The sequence below is a fragment of the Pelodiscus sinensis genome, chromosome 21, assembly GCF_052426305.1.
Source record: "Pelodiscus sinensis isolate ZL-2025 chromosome 21, ASM5242630v1, whole genome shotgun sequence".
Classification (NCBI taxonomy): Eukaryota; Metazoa; Chordata; order Testudines; family Trionychidae; genus Pelodiscus; species Pelodiscus sinensis.
The window spans coordinates 11,655,409-11,674,836 of record NC_143072.1 but is presented as its reverse complement, the minus strand read 5'-3'; the positions used below and the strand labels follow the sequence as shown (position 1 = coordinate 11,674,836).

The following is a 19,428-nucleotide window of genomic DNA, read 5'->3' as shown; positions in this document are numbered from 1 at the left end:
AGGACTAAATGGTAAATTTTCAGATTGGAGAGGGGTAACTAGTGGTGTACCCCAAGGGTCAGTCCTGGGACCAATCCTTTTCAACTTATTCATAAATGATCTGGAGAAAGGGGTAAGCAGTGAGGTGGTAAAGTTTGCAGATGATACCAAACTGTTTAGGATAGTCAAGACAGAAGCAGACTGTGAGGGACTCCAAAAAGATCTCACCAAACTGAGTGATTGGGCAACAAAATGGCAAATGAAATCTAATGTGGATAAGTGTAAAGTAATGCACATCGGGAAAAATAACCCCAACTATATGTACAGTATGATGGGGGCTAATTTGGCTATGACAGATCAGGAAAGAGATGTTGGAGTTATCATGGATAGTTCTCTGAAAGCTTCTACACAGTGTGCAGCGGCGGTCAAAAAGGCAAATAGGATGCTAGGAATGATTAAGAAAGGGATAGAAAATAAGACCCAGAATATCTTACTGCCCCTGTATAAAACTATGGTACGCCCACATCTTGAATACTGTGTACAGATGTGGTCCCCTCACCTCAAAAAAGATATTTTGGCCTGGAAAGGGTTCAGAAAAGAGCAGCTAAAATGATTAGAGGTTTGGAATAGGTCCCATATGAGGAGAGGTGAAACCACTGGGACTTTTCAGTATAGAAAAGAGGAGACTGAGGGGGGATATGATAGAGGTCTATAAAATCATGAGTGGTGTGGAGAGGGCAGATAAAGAAAAGTTATTTATTAGTTCCCATAATAGAAGAATCGGAGCACACCAAATAAAATTAATGGGCAGCAGGTTTAAAACTAATAAAAGAAAGTTCTTCTTCACACAGCATGTAGTCAACCTGTGGAACTCCTAGCTGTGAAGGGTAGGACTATAACAGAGTTTAAAGAGACGCTAGATAATTTCATGGAGGTTAGGTCCATAAAAGGTTATTAGCCAGGGGATAGAAACGGTGTCCCTGGCCTAAGGATGGCAGGAGACAAACAGCTTGATCATTGTCTTCGGTCCACCTTCTCTGGGGCACCTGGTGCTGGCCACTGTCGGCAGACAGGATACTGGGCTAGATGGACCTTTGGTCTGACCCAGTACGGCCGTTCTTATGTTCTTATGGAATCTCACCGTTAATTACATAATTATGCCTGAGCCATTTTGCTAGTGTTGCCGCTAGGGAGAATGGTTTAATTTAAATGATTAAACAGATTAAGAGTTTTAACTTTCTCATATTAGTTTATCAGACTTCATTTTAAATAAAGTAAAATATTCATTTGTGTTCAACACAAAGGCTACGTCTACACTGGCCCCTCTTCCGGAAGGGGCATGTAAATTTCACTAGTCGTCGTAGGGAAATCCGCGGGGGATTTAAATATCCCCCGCGGCATTTAAATAAAAATGTCCGCCGCTTTTTTCCGGCTTTTAAAAAAGCCGGAAAAGAGCGTCTAGACTGGCCCCGATCCTCCGGAAAAAGTGCCCTTTTCCGGAGGCTCTTATTCTTACTTCAAAGCGGCGGACATTTTTATTTAAATGCCGCGGGGGATATTTAAATCCCCCGCGGATTTCCCTACGACGACTAGTGAAATTTACATGCCCCTTCCGGAAAAGGGGCCAGTGTAGACGTAGCCAAAAGGGTTTCAATGTTTTCTTTATTTATGGCAGGGCTGGGGAGACGTTTTTGGGCCGGGGACCACTGGCACAGAGAAAAATCAGTTGGTGATCACACAAGTGAGAAACAAAAAAATTCCTTCCCAAACCCCCAACCCTCACTGAGGTGGCTCCCAACTCAGACACCTCACTGCTCTGGCTCTCCATGGGGTGAGGGGAAGAGGCAGAGAGGACTGAGGTTTAGTGCTTCCTAACGGCCCCATTTGCTTTTTTGTTGAATTTTATGGACTCCCTTTAAGTTCTGAGGTGAGGACAAAAATGAGGGGTACAGTGTGTGGTACAAGGCTGCCAGTGAGTGGGATAGGAATGGGGTGCAGGATCTGGGAGCGAAGTGGAGCACAGAAGGGGAAAAGGTTGCAAGGTCTGGATGGGAGGTAAGGTGCAGATGCAGGGTTGGAGTAGGGTGTCTGACCAGAAGGAGGGAGCAGTAGCAAGGGAGGGTGCAGTGTGTGGTCAGGAGGGAGGGTGCAGGAGCAAAGGTAGATGCAGGAGCAGGGTGATGATAGGTGTCTGGCCAAGGAGGGGGATGCAGGACTGGACAGGGGGCAGGGTGTCTGGCCATAAGCCAGGGTGCAGGAGTAGACTGGGGGGTAGGGATCGGATCTCCATGGTCCAGCACCTTTGGAACCTGACTGGTCCCAGAAGAGGGATTTTTCCAGACCAGGGCAGGTCATTTCAGGACCTCTGCTGCTGCTGCTCCCGCATTGAACTTCCTGGCACCACCTCCCCACAGCCCAGCTGAGCCCTGCATTGGTTCCCTGTACCCCCTCGCACAGCCGAGTTGAACCCCGCACCAGTTCCCTCTGCCCCACCCTGCAGCCCAGTTGAGTGCCTCCCCCCCGTCCTCACAGCCTAGCTGAGCCCTGCACTGGTTCCCTGTGCCATCCTCTCACAGTGAAGCTGAGCTGCTCATCTGTTCCCTGCACCTTCCCACATCCCCTGCAGCCCAGCTGAGCCCCGTGCCTGGGTGCCTGACACCCTCCCCACTCCCACAGCCCAGCTGAGCCCTGCACCAGTTCCCAGCACCTCCCTTCACAGCCCAGCTGAGCCCCGCACCCGGGTTCCTGGTGCCTCTCTCCCCTGCAGCCCAGCTGAGCCCTTTGCTGCTTCCCTGCACCCTCCTTCCCACTGCAAATCACTTGCTTTCCCACACTCCCAGGCTGGGTCTACATTGGTGTGATCTTGTGCAAAAGCAGCTGCTTTTGCACCAAAACTTGCTCCCTGACTACACTGACTGCGAGTTCTTGCGCAAGAACACTGACATTCTAATGTATGAAATCAGGGCTTCTTGCGCAAGAACTCTGACGCTCCCGCTCAGGAATAAGCCCTTTTGCACAACTGTTCTTGCGCAAGAGGCCAGTGTAGACAGGTAACATGAATTTCTTGCGCAAGAAAGCCCTATTGTTAAAATGGCCATCAGAGCTTTCTTGTGCAAGAGAGCGTCCACGCTGGCACGGATGCTCTTGCGCAAAGGCACATGCCAGTGTAGACGCTCCCTTCTGGAAGAGTTTTTGCACAAGAACTTTTATGCAAAAGAGTTCTTGTGCACAGGGCTGGCCCGAACCCTTTTGGTGCCCTGGGCCCTGGTGTGCGGTGCCACCCCCGGGCGCAGGGTGCATGCGCAGGCCCGCCCATGGAAAAGCGTCCGTGCCAATCTAGACGCTCTTTTCCGCAAATGCTTTTAACGAAAAACTTTTCCGTTAAAAGTATTTGTGGAAAATCAAGCCAGTCTAGACGTAGACTCTGTTTCTGAGATAGGAGACAAGCATTAATCCAGTCATCATTTGAAACAACGGAATGGTTTATGTGCCTGTGCAAGTGGAGAAAACATTGTCCTTTGCCTTCCAAGTAAGGCTATGTCCACAGTAATACTTTTGTTGGTCAGAAGTGTGAAAACCAGCCCCACGGTTCCATAAGTTTCAGACAAAAGCACTAGTGTGCGCACATCTGTCAGCCTACGATGGGTTTCCAGTCAGCAGAGCTCCCGTCGCTCGCTGGAGATGGTTCAATCCTGCGGACACGAGAACTCCCTCCCCTTGTCACTGTAGGTGTAGACGCAGCCTGAACCAGATCATGGCAGAGGCGCGAGCTGGAGGGGGCAGAAGCTCTCTGCAGCCCCCGGCGAGACACGAGTCTCCCGAATCCTCCGGCTGCTGCTTGGAAACCATGAGCCAGCGGGGCGCAGGGGACTGGCGAGGGACAGGCTGGCCCGGGTCCGAGGTGGGGCCCATTTCAGCCGCCAGGCCGGCGCTACCCTTTTAAGAGGGGGGGGAATGCGGGCATCATTCGAGGAGACAAAGCCGGGCGCGCGGCCTCTCCGTAATACCCGGATGATTTAGAGGGGGCGTGCTCCCATTGGCTAGTGCGAGAACAAGGCGGGGCAAATAACGGGGGCCACAAAATGGAGTCGCGCTCCCCTCCGCTTACATAAGGTGACCTTTCACCCTGCGCGCTCTGCAGCCTAACTTGTCCGTCAGGTGGGTGGAGCTAGATGACTAGACAGGCGTGCCATGTATCCACTTGGGTGCCCCGACTTAGACCGCGACCAATCCAACTATGCCGTAGGCGGGAAGGGCCGGCCTGGCGGTACTAACAGGTTAGGGTGCGCGCTCAGCGCTTCTGCCGGCCGCCCGCTCGGCAGAGGGGGAGGGGAATCTCCCGCCATTTTTCAATCCTCCCGCCCGGGTCCCACCGCCGCCGGGGCCGTTGTGGGGAGTTTCCAGGCCCGGCCGGGGCCGCTCCGCTCCCCGTCATGGCGCCGCTACTGGGCCGCAAGCCCTTCCCGCTGGCTAAGCCGCTGCCGCCTGGGGAGGCGGGCGAGAGGTTCATCGTTCCTCACACGCAGGAGGCCTTCCGCACCCGCGAGTATCCGCCGGCCCGCGGGCCCGAGGGGGTGTCGGCTGCCCCGAGTGCTAGCCGCGTCCGCGTGTCTCCGCGCCCCTGAGCTGCTGTAGCGCCCGCCCCTGCCCCTGGGCTCGCTGCGCCGGTGCAGCGGCTCCGAGACCCGGCGCTGGCCCTGTCCGTGGAGCCCGCGCGTTTGGCACATCGGGCGGCGAGAGCAGCGCTGGCTCGGGGCTCGGGAGGGGGGGCTCTGCCTCCGGAATTGATCGCATCGCAGGTTCATGCCGCCTGGCTGCGTCGCCCTTCGGTCCAGCCTCGCACCGACCCAATTTCTGTTTGTTCTAGTCCCGTTCAGGTTCCCGTGCTGCTTTCCAGGAGACGGCTACTCCCAACACGTGTGTGTGCGCGCTTTGTAATGTCACTTGCCATAGTCCATAGGCTGTGCAATGGTGTGTCAGGAAACAGGGCTTCAGGCTCCAAAAACTGATCAGATAACGGACTGTTTCAGGTTCTTACGGTTAGTCTGAAATGCAGAGGATTGAGAGAAGCTATTTGTGTCCCAGGATATTTTTGTAAAATTAGATATGTATTTTATGATTCTTAACTTTGTAAAATGAAAGGATGGGGGGGGGAGGGGGGAGGAGAAAATCCCAGTGTAAGGGTTTATTTGACAAAGGATAAGATTTTAAAAAGAATATCTAGCATATATGCTTGCTGCATAAACATTTGAAATGGTTAAGAAGACTAGTCTTGCCCAAGCTTAGGCCCTAAGATGTTGCATGTTATGTTTGTGAATAGCTGTGTCAGTGATAACCTGCATTGTGGGAAATTGCAATTACAACTCTTCATGAGCACAGACAACCATTAGACTTAACCCATTTTAATCCTTGACTATTTGTTCTCCTTGCACATAAGGGGCGATCTACACTTAAAATGCTACATTGGTGCTTTAAATAAAAATGCTCCTAAACTGATGGGAGAGATTCTTCCATTAGCATAGTTAATCTGCCTCCATGAGCACCAGTAGCTATGTTGACAGGGGAAGCTCTTCCACTGACATAACATCTGCCCCAGGAGTTAGGTTGGTATAACTATGTTGCTTAGGTGGTGTGGATTTTTCACACCTTAAGCAAAGTTGTTGTATCCGTATAGGCCTGGCTGAAGTGTGGGATCAGAGCTAGAGTAGAAGGTTGGTCCCTGCTTGACATCTATATCCTAAGGTAAGACATGGCAAAATAGAGTATAGCAAGAGAATGGGGCAGACAATAAGAACACATAAGGCTGGGTCTGTATGCAGATATTAGGATTTGGGTGTCATAGTATAAGTATTAATGAGATTAAAAACAGAAGCCTCAACTGGCCCTATGTAATAGTTGTCAGTAGGCTTCATTTTACTCTAATAATTGGAGCAGAAATGGGTCTTGGGGAGGGACTTAAAGGACAGACTTAGTTAGAAAATGTGTTTCTTGCATAAGTGGTGTTGTGGAAAGTACAGCTGTTGTGGGAGAAATTGAGAAACATACAACATGTTGCTTGTCTGCAGTGGATTCTTTCTCTGTACAGTTTCAAGCCTTCTGGGATCCTTCTGTATAAAAAATAGGATACAAGTTCAAAGTGTAATAATCATTCTTCACCACTTCTTGGAGGGAGGAAGAGTGGGAAGTGAGTGGTAGGCACATGAAATCTCCATCATAGGAGATGAACCAGCAGCTCTGTGTGGAGGACTTGCATATCTATGTAGACAGGTGTATTTTTTATTTTTAAATAGGCTTTAACTATATACTACTGTCCCTGGAGACTGATCTTTCCTCTGTACAACAATGGGCTGGAAACTGCAAGGAGAACTTAAATTGTGGAGGAAATGTATAAAGATCTAGAGTGCACTTGAGAGATTTTTGGCAGCATGTGAGACAAAGGGGCTCTAGAACTTGCATTAGAAAGTTTCTATTACTTTGCTGTGAATTGCAGCCATGTTATACGGAGAGGAAGGATTCTGTAGTCTTTGAGAGGGAAGTATAAGTCTGAGATTGAGACAAGTATTACTAATACACTGAGTATAATGAAATGATGTTATAGAGTCTTACTTAACTCAAAGCATTAATTTAAAATAATTTAAAACTGACTAATCTACAGTTCATGTGGCTAATCTTAGATGTTCAGAAGCTGCAGGGGGTAGCTGAGTTAGTCTGTACAGGATAAACTTAAAAAACAACAAATGGTCTGGTAGCACTTTATAGACTAACAAAACATGTAGATGTTATGGTATATGACCTTGAAAGGAGCTCAAAAGCCATAAGAATAGAGCTTGGAGGCTTTAATGAAGATTACAATTTCAATATTGATTTTTATATCACTGATTTTAATAATTTTTTTAAATCAGCAAGTAGTAGACCTTGATTTAAACCACTACATTTTAATTGTTTTGCATTTGTACTTGTTTTCCTAAAGAAAAGTTGCTTTTTGTTAGTTGATTACTATGCAAACATTGATTTGCAATTAAATATGGTCTTTGCACTAAATTTCCTCCTTCCGTTTTGCGAGGAGGCTATACCAAATCTATACTAAATACACATTTATTTAAGCAGTTCTATAGCATAATGTGCATGTATTCAGATATTTGGCATTTTAAAAAAGTGTAAAAATAAAGTAACAAACATCAACAATATTTAAAACGTAAAGGCTTTTTACATTTAAAAAAATTACATTAAATATGTTGGATACATAGAAATTTTTCAACATGTTTTAAATTCAAAACTGATTTATTAAGCAAAGGAGATATTTGCAGTTAATAAACTAAACTTAGTTTCTTGTCAGCATGCCCTTCAGTTTTTAGAACTAGTAGATCTCACTCTTACACTTAGTTTTCATTCCTGTTTGGGAAGTGTGCTAATTCAGCTTCCTATTGATTTTTAATTTTTATTGAACTAATTGAATAAATTGCAGTGAAGAAAATATTCTCTGCACCTGCAGAACTAGCTCCTACTATCAAAAGCTGGCTTAGCACTTGGAAAAAACTCTGGTTCCGGGTGCTTAGCCAATGGCTTCCACCACTGATTTGACTTTAAGTTGTTGAAAGTAAATATTAGTATATGTGTATTTAATTTAAATTATTTTAGTGTTATATTTACACCTGTACATTGGTTGTCATAATTTCAGATCAGTCTAATTAAAAAAAAGCCTGTGGTAAATTTAAATACCAAAATGTCTGTTTTAAATACAATTTTTAATCGTATTTTTATCCACTTGGCTGATTAATTAGTGAGTAAGAGGATGTAAGGTGTATGCAAGTTTTTGAAAGGTAGAATTGCCAAGGAAAAAGAGAAATTGTTTAGTGTCAGTGTTATATGGCTTATTAATTGAATAACTCGGAGACTCTTGAGACAAAATACTTCATGTAATTTATTAATTTTAACCCTGCAATCTGCTGAATATATATATATCCTATTTTTGTGCATGTTTCATACTTGTATGTGAAGTTGGAAATATGAAGGGTGGCTCTTTTCATAATTCTAAATGTGTTAATGAAGGTCATTACTGATGCTCTGGAAACTTAATGTGTTGGGCTTTGTTTTCATGGCAAGTTCTTCCGGCAGAAAATATGCTAATGAGGGACTCATGCTCTCCTAAGCATAAGTCATGATCTCCTTAGCATATTTTCTGCTGTTTCTTTTTGCACAAGGAGTTTTTGCGCAAAAAGAAGCAGTGTGGATGGTGGGTTTTTTTTGTGTGCTCAAAACGGGGGTTTTCCGCAAAAAAAAAAACCCCAACACGCTGCTTCTTTTTGTGCAAAAACTCCTTGTGCTAAAAGAAACAGCAGATAATATGCTAATAAGATTGTGACTTATGCTAATGAGTCCCTCATTAGCATATTTTCTGCTGGAAGAATTTGCAGTGAAGATGCAGCCTTGGTGATCAAGCAAATGACCTATGAATGTTTTGTTCTTTGTGAAAGTCCAAACTGTAGTTGGTGGTCTTTTACATCTGCACTTGAAAGGGAATCCTCTGAACTGTCATTCATGTTAAAATTCGACACTTGCCAACAAGGACTTAACAAGAATTTGAACTATCTCACCCATTACCAAGACAGTTTCCCCAATTATCACCTGTAATACCATTAACTCACAAACATCCCACTCTCCCTACCTTTAATATCATCAATTCACAGACACTTACCTTCCTTCCTCCCCCTCCCCCGCCCCCCGCATCCCCCTTCTGTTCTGCAATGTGATTTGTCCTTTTCATATTTGTTCATTTTTTTTTATTGTATCCCTTGGTATATATGGCTGTGACTACTTTCTTCCACTATTTGATCTGAGGAAGTGGGTCTGGCCCACGAAAGCTCATCATCTAATAAACCATCTTGTTAGTCTTTAAAGTGCTACATTGTCCTGCATTTTGCTTCAACTACCCCAGGCTAACACGGCTACATTTCTATCACTTGGTCTTAGATGTGTGGCCTAGGGATGTAAAATCTTATTTTAAAAGTTAAACAGTTTAACCAGTTAATGGGCTCCTGTAGGCAGGGTGGGGATGCTCCAGCCACTTACTGGGTAACCGGTTAACCCTTTACATCCCTAATGTGGCCAGGCCACCTGATGCTGAAACTCATTTTGTCTCTGATACTTTTCCACTCAATGCCAGGACCCTCCCTTCTTGCCATCTAAAATGCCTGCTGGAAACATCTAAGATTGATCTGGAGGAAGAATCATGCCCAAGCTAGCCTAGGAGGATGCTTAGCTTGTGAAAGATGTTTAGGACCACTTAGGATAGGGAACCTAAGACCTATGAACCAAATCTGACCCGCTCCAGCCCTGCATTCTCCCCCCCACTCCCAGTGCACTGTTGCACCCCTCTCCGTTCCTGCACCCTACCTGCTGCCCAGGCTTCCCAACCCCAGCTCACTCCTGCTTTCTACCAGCCTCCAGATCCCCCAGTCTGAAGCCCACTTTCTGGCAGCCCCCTTCCCACACAATGAACCCCTCATTATTGGCCCCATGCCAGGGCCCACAAAATCAATTAGCCCAGGTCCCCGTAGGTTCTGGTGTGCATAGGGAATATGGGGAGTGTCTGCCTCTCAGTCAAGATCCATGTCAGTGAGGTTGGTGGTGGGTTTTTATGGGTGTTTTTTTGTGTTTGTTTTTTGTTCTCACTTTAGTGTGGCGCCCAACTAATTTTTCTGTGGGTCAGAGGCCCCTGACCCAGAAAAGGTTCCTCACCACGGTAGGGTAAGGATTTGCAAGTAACAAGTTCCTTAGTGGATTAGGACTAGCTGGCATTTTTTGTTTGTTTTTAAGTTAACTTACCTTGGTCATCTGAAGATGTGGGCTGTGCTCACGAAAGCTCATGATACCATCTACATGTTTTGTTAGTCTTTAAAGTGCTACCAGACTACTTGTTTTTTTTTTTTTAAGTTTATCCTGTACACAGTAACTCAGCTACTCCTTGAAGCTTTGTACCTTGGTCTGTTTTCACTTGCAACCCCACTTTTATGTTTAATAATAACACTTTTGTTATGCCTAGTGAAACTGTTAGTGGGGGGAGAGCAACCACTGTGCATTAGGGATGTTAAATTTAGATTAATTGACTAATCAAATAGTCGATGCAATTTGCATCGACTATTCAATTAGTCAAGGGCGCCTCTGCCTTTGAAGTGTAGCAACAGCCCCAAAGGCAAAAGTGCTGTGGGGAGCATGGGACCAGCAGGGGACTCAAGCAGTCCCCCACTGGCCCCGTGCTCCCTGTGGCATTTCAAAGTGGCAAACCCCAGGTTCCACGCAGTGCTGCTGCTTTGAAGCACCCCTCTTCTTTTTTTCCCCTCCTTGCTGCCTCTCTGATAGAGGTGGAGGGGGGGAGTGACTAGTCATTCACATCCCTACTATGCATATCTCTTATCCTTCGATAAAGGGGACGGATTGTATGAGCTTTCTCTGTGTAAATCTTTTACATGGCGTAAGATTTGGTCCCTTTTGGGGGTTGGTTTACTAGATGCTGAGCCCTTACGGCTGAGCCGTCCCCTGAGTTGGTGCTTGAGTCACTCTGCAGGGGAGCGGTTACCTCAACTCTGGTCTTGCCTTGGAGAGACCAAAGGATCTGGCCCAGCAGGACAGGGTGGTGGGGAACCCGAGAGGGCAGGACTGCAGGTGTCAATGGTATGATCAGGACACCAGGGGACAACCCCAAGTAGACCTCTGTGATCTAACCAATCATAGTACAGAGGGCATAACTAGGTATAGTGATGTGAAAATAAGGGGGAATGCTTTGCCAAGTATCAGGAAGAACAGTGTTGTAACCTGTTACTATGTTGTATTTCCCCTTCAGGGAAGTAATGGAAACCCTAATTATTGGCACATTTATAATGTCAAAATGCTAGTGAGTTAGGGCTTCTGTTCTTCAGGGTTTGTTAATTTCTGGGTGTTATTTTTAGCAGGTTTTGAGTAGATACTCAAATCAAGGTTTTCTCAGGGCTTTTTCGTCATGCTTATTTGTAAGGAGTAATATACATTACTCGTACTGCACAGTGTCATTTCTTTGAAATGCTTCCTATTGCACTTTAAAGTAATGCTGATTGAAACAATACCATGCTAAAGCAGCACACTAGGGAACCTTTAGTGCACACCACCATGGTGTACACAGACCAATTAATGTGCAACACATTAGTGCATTTTAGCAATCCTATAAACACTTGTGTGCACTGCTCTGGGAAGATGCATCATTATATTGGTGGTTCTCAACTTTTTTATCATTGTGGGCTGTGTGGTATTTATATGCTCAACCTAAAACCAGAAGCCTTATTGCAAGCTTACATTATGGAACTACTGGAAGAGACTCTAATTGAGGTCTTCCATATCTTTGGGCATTTTACTTGCATGCATGAGGTAGGCAAGGCAAAGATGAGAGCAAAAGTAATGAAAATGAACCTGTTGATTGTAAAGAGATGACTAGGAGGATGCATATCAGAAAGATAGTTTTAGTAAATTTTTATGGTCTGCCTGTAGCACACATTTATGGTATTCATTGCTCATAATATGAATGTGTGAGAGGGGCAAAGGGAGTGGCAAGGTGAAGAGTCTCTGGGTCTTCATTCTAAAGCTGTTTTCTAGGCAGTCAGACTCCAAGACATTTAGGCCTTTACAATGGGGCTGTGAGCGACTAGTTGAGTAGTCGACTATCTGATAAGCAATTACTTGCTTATTGAATAGTCGTCTAGTGTGTTGACTATCCAAATTGTTTATCAGATCGTCAACACACTAATCGACTAGTCGTTTCCCTCCATGGCTATCTGTCAGAAAGAGGAGGAAGGGGGTGCTTCAAATTGGCAGCACCACATGGAGCACGGGGCTAGACCCTGGGCTCCATGCGGCACTGCTGCTTTGAAAAGCTGTGTGCGGCCCAGGGCCAGCTGGGGAGTCCCCAGGCTGCACATAGTGTTTGAAAGCGGCAGCTCTGTGTGGTGCTGCTTCTTTGAAATGTTGTGTGGCGCCTGACGCTGGGCTCCCCACGGCATTTCACAGCGGCAGTGCAGCAATGGAGCCTGGGCTTAGCGGGGGGAGTCCCCGGCTGATCCCAGGTTCCACGGGGTGTTGCTGCTTTGAAATGCTGCGAGGAGCCTGATGCCAGGCTCCATGTGGTGCTGTCACTTTGAAATGCTGCAGAGAGCAGGGGGCCAGTGGGGGGCTGCCCTGTGCTCCCTGCAGCGCTTTTGCCTTTGAAGTGTAGCAACAGCCCTGGGACTGTTGCTACACTTCAAAGGCAGAGGCACCCTTATTGACTAATCAAATAGTCAATGCAATTTGCATTGACTATTCCAGGGGTGGCCAACTCACAGCTTGTGAGCTGCATGCGGCTCTTCAAAGAAAAAATTGTGGCTCCTGCCCCTGCACTCAAGGCTCAGAAAGGGGCAGTGTGTTTCTGTCTGAAAGAGCCAGAGCCAGAGTCGCGATGTCCCATGCAGAGTTCAAAATGGTCGCCTTCAAAATGGCAATGCCTGCTCTGCTTTAAAAGGGCACCAGCGGCTGGGGCCTTCTCCCCTCCCCCCCCCTCGGCTCTTTGTGTGGTATCCACCATTATTTTGGCTCTTCATTTGTAATCGGTTGGCTACCCCTGGATTATTCGATTAGTCATTCGAAATTTAACATCCCTACTTTAGAACACATGCCATTTTGCCAAGGGAAGACTCAACCTTCAGTGCTTTCTTCTGTGTTATGTAGGTTCTCCTACTGAACTTACCAACATGATGGAAAGTGAAATTCTTTGGCATTTGTTGTAGGATTAACTATAGGTCAGACTTACCTTAAAAGGCTCTTTACAGGAAAACATGAAGGGTGGCAAACAGTGCTGAGCTCAAGTTCCATGTGGGCAGGGACACAGGAAGTATCTAGAGAGAGTGGGTGGAGGGATGGGCTGATCAGTAAAGCTTGAAGGCTGATTTGGGGTTAGTGCTTATTTGCAGCTGTGCATAGCTGTGCAAGCATTTTTGGAGGAAAAACACCCTGTAGAGTCCATTGCATGATAGATGGAGCTTTAGGCTTCTGGTCTGTGATTTGGAATGAGCCTTAATTGCGTGGCTCTGGAGAGAGAAGTGGGATGAAACACAGGGCCAAATGTGAAATACTCTTCTGCACAGGTTGGCTAATGGGTTTAATCAAGAAACATTTACTTTAAATCTCTTGGCTTTATGCAGCATACACGCGGGAAACAGTGTAGTCTGCAATACATGTTTTCCTCATTCAAGTATCTGATATCCTGTCAAAAAGACAAACTTAGCCTTTTGCGTGGTCCAAGTGGCCTCTTCCAGATGCGTAGGGTTGTTACTTTTTTAGAGGTATTTATACACAGCAGTTGGTATGCACTGTGCAAAATGCACAGTTTGAGACTGGAGCAGGGAGTGAGGGAGGGAATGCTGAAATTGAAGGTAGCCTGCCCATAGACAATGTCACTTGTTGAAAAGCAGTGTATTCCCCCCCAAATAAAGCTTGCTGTTATGACTTATTTGCCCCCTTTTGTTTAGTAAGTGTTAGGCAGCAAGCTGGATTCAAAAAAGTTCAGTATCTCCTACTTTGCCATAGCACAGAAAATGTTAGAGAGCAAGATTTCACAAAAGGGAAATGCTTTGCAGATGAACAAGGGACAAGTTTTCAGAACTTTGCATGTGGGTGTCCAGAAAGTTAAAATACAGATGGAAAATAGATTGACAACACCAAAACAGTACCACACCATACTGAAGTGACTTATTTATAGGAACTTTGTCAGCCTTGTGGCAAATTATTTTTAAAGCCAAGGCAGAAAGTAAAAGCATGTTTGATAGTAAACACTGTAGTTACTACAAATATGAAGGTGTTACTAGTCTAAGAATCAATTTGTTGTAAGTACATCAACCATCTTCATGGTAAGAGATTCCTTGGTGGTTAATATAAATGGAAGTAATTCGAAGATAATTCTTAAACTGTTGCCTGGTTGATACTACTTGTAGGGATATTACTCACTTCCCAACAAGCAATAAGCTGTGTAGCTGCTTTAGCCTGTGTTGTGTGTGATTTTTAGATTAATCATTCTTTTAAAAGATTCTTTAATACAACTTAATCTTCCAGTTTTTACCACCTGGGTGTTCTTAGTGTCTTAACTGAATGTGTGATATTGTCTATGGTGCTTATAACTTGCACGTTATCCATAGCTATTTTTTCAGTTGCTGATCTGGAATATTTTTATTAATACAACTTCAAGGCCCATGGAAATTTCAACTAGTCACCATTTAGTGCATTTGGTGGAGAAACTATTTGGTTGTGACACAGTCCTGAGTCCCACCTGTCAGGTGGCTTGAAATTAGAGAAGTTGGATCTCTTTCCAATTTGAATGGAAAGAACTAAGTAGAAGTTGCACACTTTAATGATTTAACATATAGTAATCTCTGTAGTAGCATCATCCTGATTTTCTGTGTTTAGCCTGTGAAAATCAAAATGCTATCTAGTCCAGGGTTTGGCAACCTTTCAGAAGTGGCATGCCTAGATTTAATTGACTCCTATTTATGGATATGCATGATGGGGGAGGAGAGGACAGGGCAGGCTGGGCACGGTGACCATGTTTTCTGAACCAGCTACCAGTAGGTAGAAGGGTTTAATTTAAATTATTAAACATTAAGCGCTTTAACTTTTTCATGTTAGTTTATCAAATTTCATTTTAAATAAAGTAAAATATTATTTATTTATGTCCAACACAAAAGGTTCCAATGTTTGTGTATGGCGGGTGTGGGGAACCTCTTTTGGGTTGGGGGGGCCTCTGAACCACAGAAAAATCAGTTGGAGCCCACACAAGTGAGAAGCGAAAAATAAAATAAAAAATCTCTCCAAAAAACCCCAACCCTTACTGAGGTGGCCCCCAACTGAGACACCTCACTCTTCTGGCACTCCAGCCCCATGGGATGAGAGTAAGGAACAGGGAAGACTGAGGTCTAGGGCTTCCCAGAGGCCAGATTTACTTTTCTGGGATTCTGAAGTTAGTGAATTTTGTGTGCCACCTTAGGTTCTGGTGTGGAGGGAAAAAACGAGGGGTTCAATGTGCGGGACAGGGCTGCCAGTGAGTTAGATAGGGATGCAGGATCTGGGCAGGAGGAGGGGCTAAGGAGAGCATGGTCTGGATGGGAGTTTGGCAGCAGGAGAAGATGTGGGGTGAGGGTACGAGAGGCAGTTTGGGAGGTGAGGGGGTTAAGGTTGTTAAAGACTAGTCGACTATCCAATAAGCATTTACTTATCCGATAGTCTTTTGACTAGTCGACTAATCAATTCTCTCCCCCCCCCCTTGCTGCCTCAGAGAGGCAGCAAAAAGGCGGGAGGGGTACTTAAAAGTGGCAGTGTTGCACAGGTGTGTGGCGCTGCCACTTTAAACACAGCTGCTGCATGTTTCAAAGGGGCAGCAGTGGAGCCCGGGGTCAGCTGGGGAGTCCTCAGCTGGTCCCGGGCTCTATGCGGCATTTCCCCAGAACCTGGGGTCAGCTGAGGACTCCCCAGCTGATCCCAGGCTCCTTGTGGCACTTCCCAGAATCAGGAGCGGGCTCCAGGGAAGTGCCATGTGGAGCCTGGGGTCAGCTGGGGCGTCCCCTGCTGACCCCAGGCTCCATGGCTTTGAAATTCAAAAGAGCATCGGCTAGTCAATTAACTGCATTTTAACATCCTTAGGGGGAGTAACACAGGAAAAAGTGAGAGTGAGTATGCAGCCAAATAGCTAGTTGGGGAGGGAGGCAAAGAAGTGTGGAGTAAAGGAAAGTGTAGCTTCTGCAAAGTAAAATTATATCTCCCCTCACATTTTCCTCCTGCAACTTAGTGCAACTGCTGCCCCCTCCCATCCTGCCTCTGCATGCTTCTCACCTCCTTCTACCGTCACATCCCTGCGCCCCCAGTGTGCACACCGGCAGGGCAGCAGCACTGGTACTTGCAGCCCCCTTGGAACAGTGTTGAGGCAATGTGGGGGAGGGGGACAGTCACTTCCCCGCTTGGCCCAAACGTTTGCAATGGCTTGCCCCTCACCTGCCGGCTGCTGCTCTGGGGGTGGGGCAGGCAGAGCTGGAGGCTGCTCGCAGCCCGGTCAGGCTTAGCAGGATGCTGGGGAAGGGACTCCCTGCCTTTGCTCACACCCCGCTGGGAGCAGTGCACTGCAGCTGGAGCCCCTGCACTCTAGGGAGGCAGCAGCAGTTTGTGACCAGCCATCCAGCCCCGGATCTGCAGAGCAGCTGCAGCCCTGTCCCCTCCTGGAGCAGGGAGCAGAGTGAGTATGTGTGTGAACCCCTTAGCTTCTGGGAGCTGCACGCCCAGGTTAAGCAGGGGCAATCCCAGGGGCATGGGGTCATGCTGCCCACTCTTGCCCTTCCAGCAGGAAGCCAGAGCGGGTTCTCCAGCCTGCAGCTATGTGATGACTGCAAGGCTCCAGAAACTGCCCGGAGGTGGGAAAAGCTGAGCTCCTGCCATGCGTGCCACTCAAAATTAGTTCACGTGCCACTTATGGCATAGGTTGCCGACCCCTCATCTAGTCTGTAGGCTTCCTAACATTGTTTTGTAGGAGCTGGGAAGCAGAGTCTCATGTTCCCTAGTTAAGAATGTGGCCAGAGGTCAGTGTTGATGTGTGCTGACCAGCTATAGTTGGAGTTGAGTTGCATTTTGGGGACAGAGCTGGGCTGCCATGGATTGTAGACTGGTGAGTTGCTATACCCGCTGTCTTTAAAACCGTTCTAGAAAAGCATAGAATTTTTATACACTGTGCTTATGCTTGTTCATGATTCAAGGAAAACTTGTACAGAGAGCTTGGATATGTGGGAAACAGTGTTAGAAATTTATTGGTTCCAGCTAAGTCAAATCATTTACTGGCTGTCACACTGCCAGCAGAAGGAGCTGAGTCTGACTTAAGGGCCAGAGAGAACAAAGACCCAGTATGTGTAAGGTAGACCCTTATCTCTCTTCCCCCATCCACAGATGCAGGACACAATCTTTCAGTCTTGAAAACATTTGATCATTTTTATACATCAAAGATGTGTTGTCAGCATTTGTTGAACATTGTTAAACATTTAACAAAGAAGGGCACGTTCCCCCACTCTTTTCTCTGACAGATGTATGTACTATTGTAACTGAACAGTCAGTGTTCAAATATTATCTGTGCATACGAGGAGTGTTCATAGCTATGGGGGATGACTCCCAAAGACAGTTGGGACAGCTGCTGCTTTCATGTTTGGGATTCTGTCCACACTGAAAGCTTGGGATTGTGTTTCCAGAGAAATGGATTTACGCACCATTTGTTCTTGTCAGAATCTTGTAGATAGGGCTTTAGTGCAATGACTGCAGTTTCTCAATTTATTGCTGAAATGGTTGGTAGTGGCTGTAAATACAAGTAAGAGCTTCATATTTAGCGCTCTCTGCTTAGCTTCTCTAGAGAGCTGGTTAAAGTAATACCTTAGCCAATCTGCCTACTTGATGCACTATCAAGAAAATCACTTGTTCAGTAAATCCTGATGCAGAGTAATCTGTGAAGCTAAAGATCAATTTCTGGAACTTGAAAGTTAGTGATTCCATCTAACTTATTAAACAGCTACTTAAAATGAAAAACAGGGCATAGTGAACACTTCTGTGCAAAGATTGGAAATTACAGAAACCTTTTTTAAAGTTTTATCGTTAAAGCACACTTTTTTGGGAAAGGGGAATGTTATGTTATGCTTTGGCTAGAGGCAACCTTCTCTAAAGATGACCTATTCCCAGTTAAGTCTCTTGCATGACATTTGTTGGTGTGGGTACAAACACAGTACAGTAGTTACTTGCCATGTGCATGATGCAGTTTGTGGTTTATTTTCCTCTAGTTGGAACAGTTTGAAGGGGGACCCACAAAAAGTAGGATTAATAGTTGTATGTCTTTCCATTTTAACTGGATTTTGGAAAAGTGTAATGCTGGCATGAGTAGTCCAAGATTTAGTTTAACTGAAAAATGTAAACATAGGCAGCATAAAATCATAAAGTAATTTCTAGCACGAAAATAGCACTGCCTTCCAAGGGAGCATCAAGGTAATACATCCTTCACAGAAAGGCTTTTAAACTACTCAGCCAAACTGGCCATAGTTGCTAATGGTATTGTAAGTGTGCTTTACCTTCCATGCTTGATGTTCTATTACTACTGTTTCCAAGGTAAAGACACTTTTCCTCGCCTCTCCTCTGTATGCCACCTTAATTCCCAGTATTTAATGACCCAAAAACTGCTATATAGGATAGTGTTGATATATGAAGAAGCTCATGTTAAGTTCATTCAGCTGAACTTAACATGAGCTTCAGTCCTAAGAGCCACTACTGCAAGCTTAACAACTTACTTGTTTTGGGGATTCAGGGGACCTGCTGTGCAATAATTGTTAATGTCTAATAAACTGTTTTTAATTCTGAAATTTACAAGTAGAGGATGGAGTAAGAATCTCTGTCCTGTTAATCATGTTTTTGAGCATTAGTCTAGGTGCTCTTTATGCTATTTTTCAAACACAGCTTTCAATCGGTGTTCCCTCTAAGATGGGTGGCAGCACAACTTCACAGACGATTAATCAGCCCTGCCCAGTCAGTCAGCTCTGTATAGAGTCCTGAGGGAACACAGAGGGAACACCGATTCCATTTAACTTAAAATTTACAGTAGTGTTATGTACAGAAGCTGCAGCATTGAAGAACCAAACCTTAGCATAATATTGTCTCCTAGTCTACATACTGTCAAGTTGGAAGGACTATGTAGTACTTTGGTTTTGCTGTCTGCTCCCTGAATTCTGTTTTCCTGAGCTGATGCTCCTACAGAGAGTATGAAGCACGGCTAGACAGATACAACGAACGAATATGGACGTGCAAAAGTACAGGAAGCAGCCAGCTGACGCACAAAGAAGCTTGGGAGGAGGAACAGGAAGTTGCTGAACTGTAAGTAACAGTGCAAAAGTTGGTATGCATCTATCTTTGGAATTTGGGGACAGGAGAACCTACTTTAGAATATGTGGCTGCTAGTCATACAGCAAGGAGTTTCTTCAGGTAGTGATTAGTTCCTTGGGACTTTGTAGGTGAAAGAAATTTGGCTCCAAGGTTGATACTCCCACTATTGGAGATTAAACTGTAATGATACTTGCACAGAATGATACTTTGTGTTCTTTTCACAAGATAATTTGGAGTAAAACATTTGACATACATCTCAAAGTTACCTCCACAAAGAGGGAATCTTTCTGTAATTTCTCGTATTTCACTAATTGTTAGAGAGAAAACAAAAGGAGCGAGGTAGTGTGATTTTTATTGGGTTCCACGTAATGATGTTCTACATTCCAGCTAACTCTGTTGCAGTAACTTTTTTCCATATCTGTTCAGGTATCAACCAGTGAATCGGTGCTATTATGTTCAGTAGTATTTTGGAATAAGGTATTGGTGATCTCCTCCACTTGACACGAA

General features: G+C 45.4%; 1 protein-coding gene across 2 annotated transcripts in view; it reads left to right on the top strand.

Moving 5' to 3' along the window:
* The first annotated feature begins 4,060 nt into the window (after positions 1–4,060).
* The window catches only part of BAZ1B (bromodomain adjacent to zinc finger domain 1B), a 110,093-nt gene continuing 94,725 nt past the window's right edge, over positions 4,061–19,428 (top strand). The window contains exons 1-2 of one of the 2 annotated variants that reach the window (XM_014571765.4): positions 4,061–4,525; positions 18,796–18,912. In XM_014571765.4, the coding sequence (XP_014427251.3) occupies positions 4,413–4,525; positions 18,796–18,912 (230 nt within the window). In that variant the 5' untranslated portion in view covers positions 4,061–4,412. The remainder of the gene's footprint in view (positions 4,526–18,795; positions 18,913–19,428) is intronic. The other variant, XM_006119603.5, reaches the window with a different exon arrangement.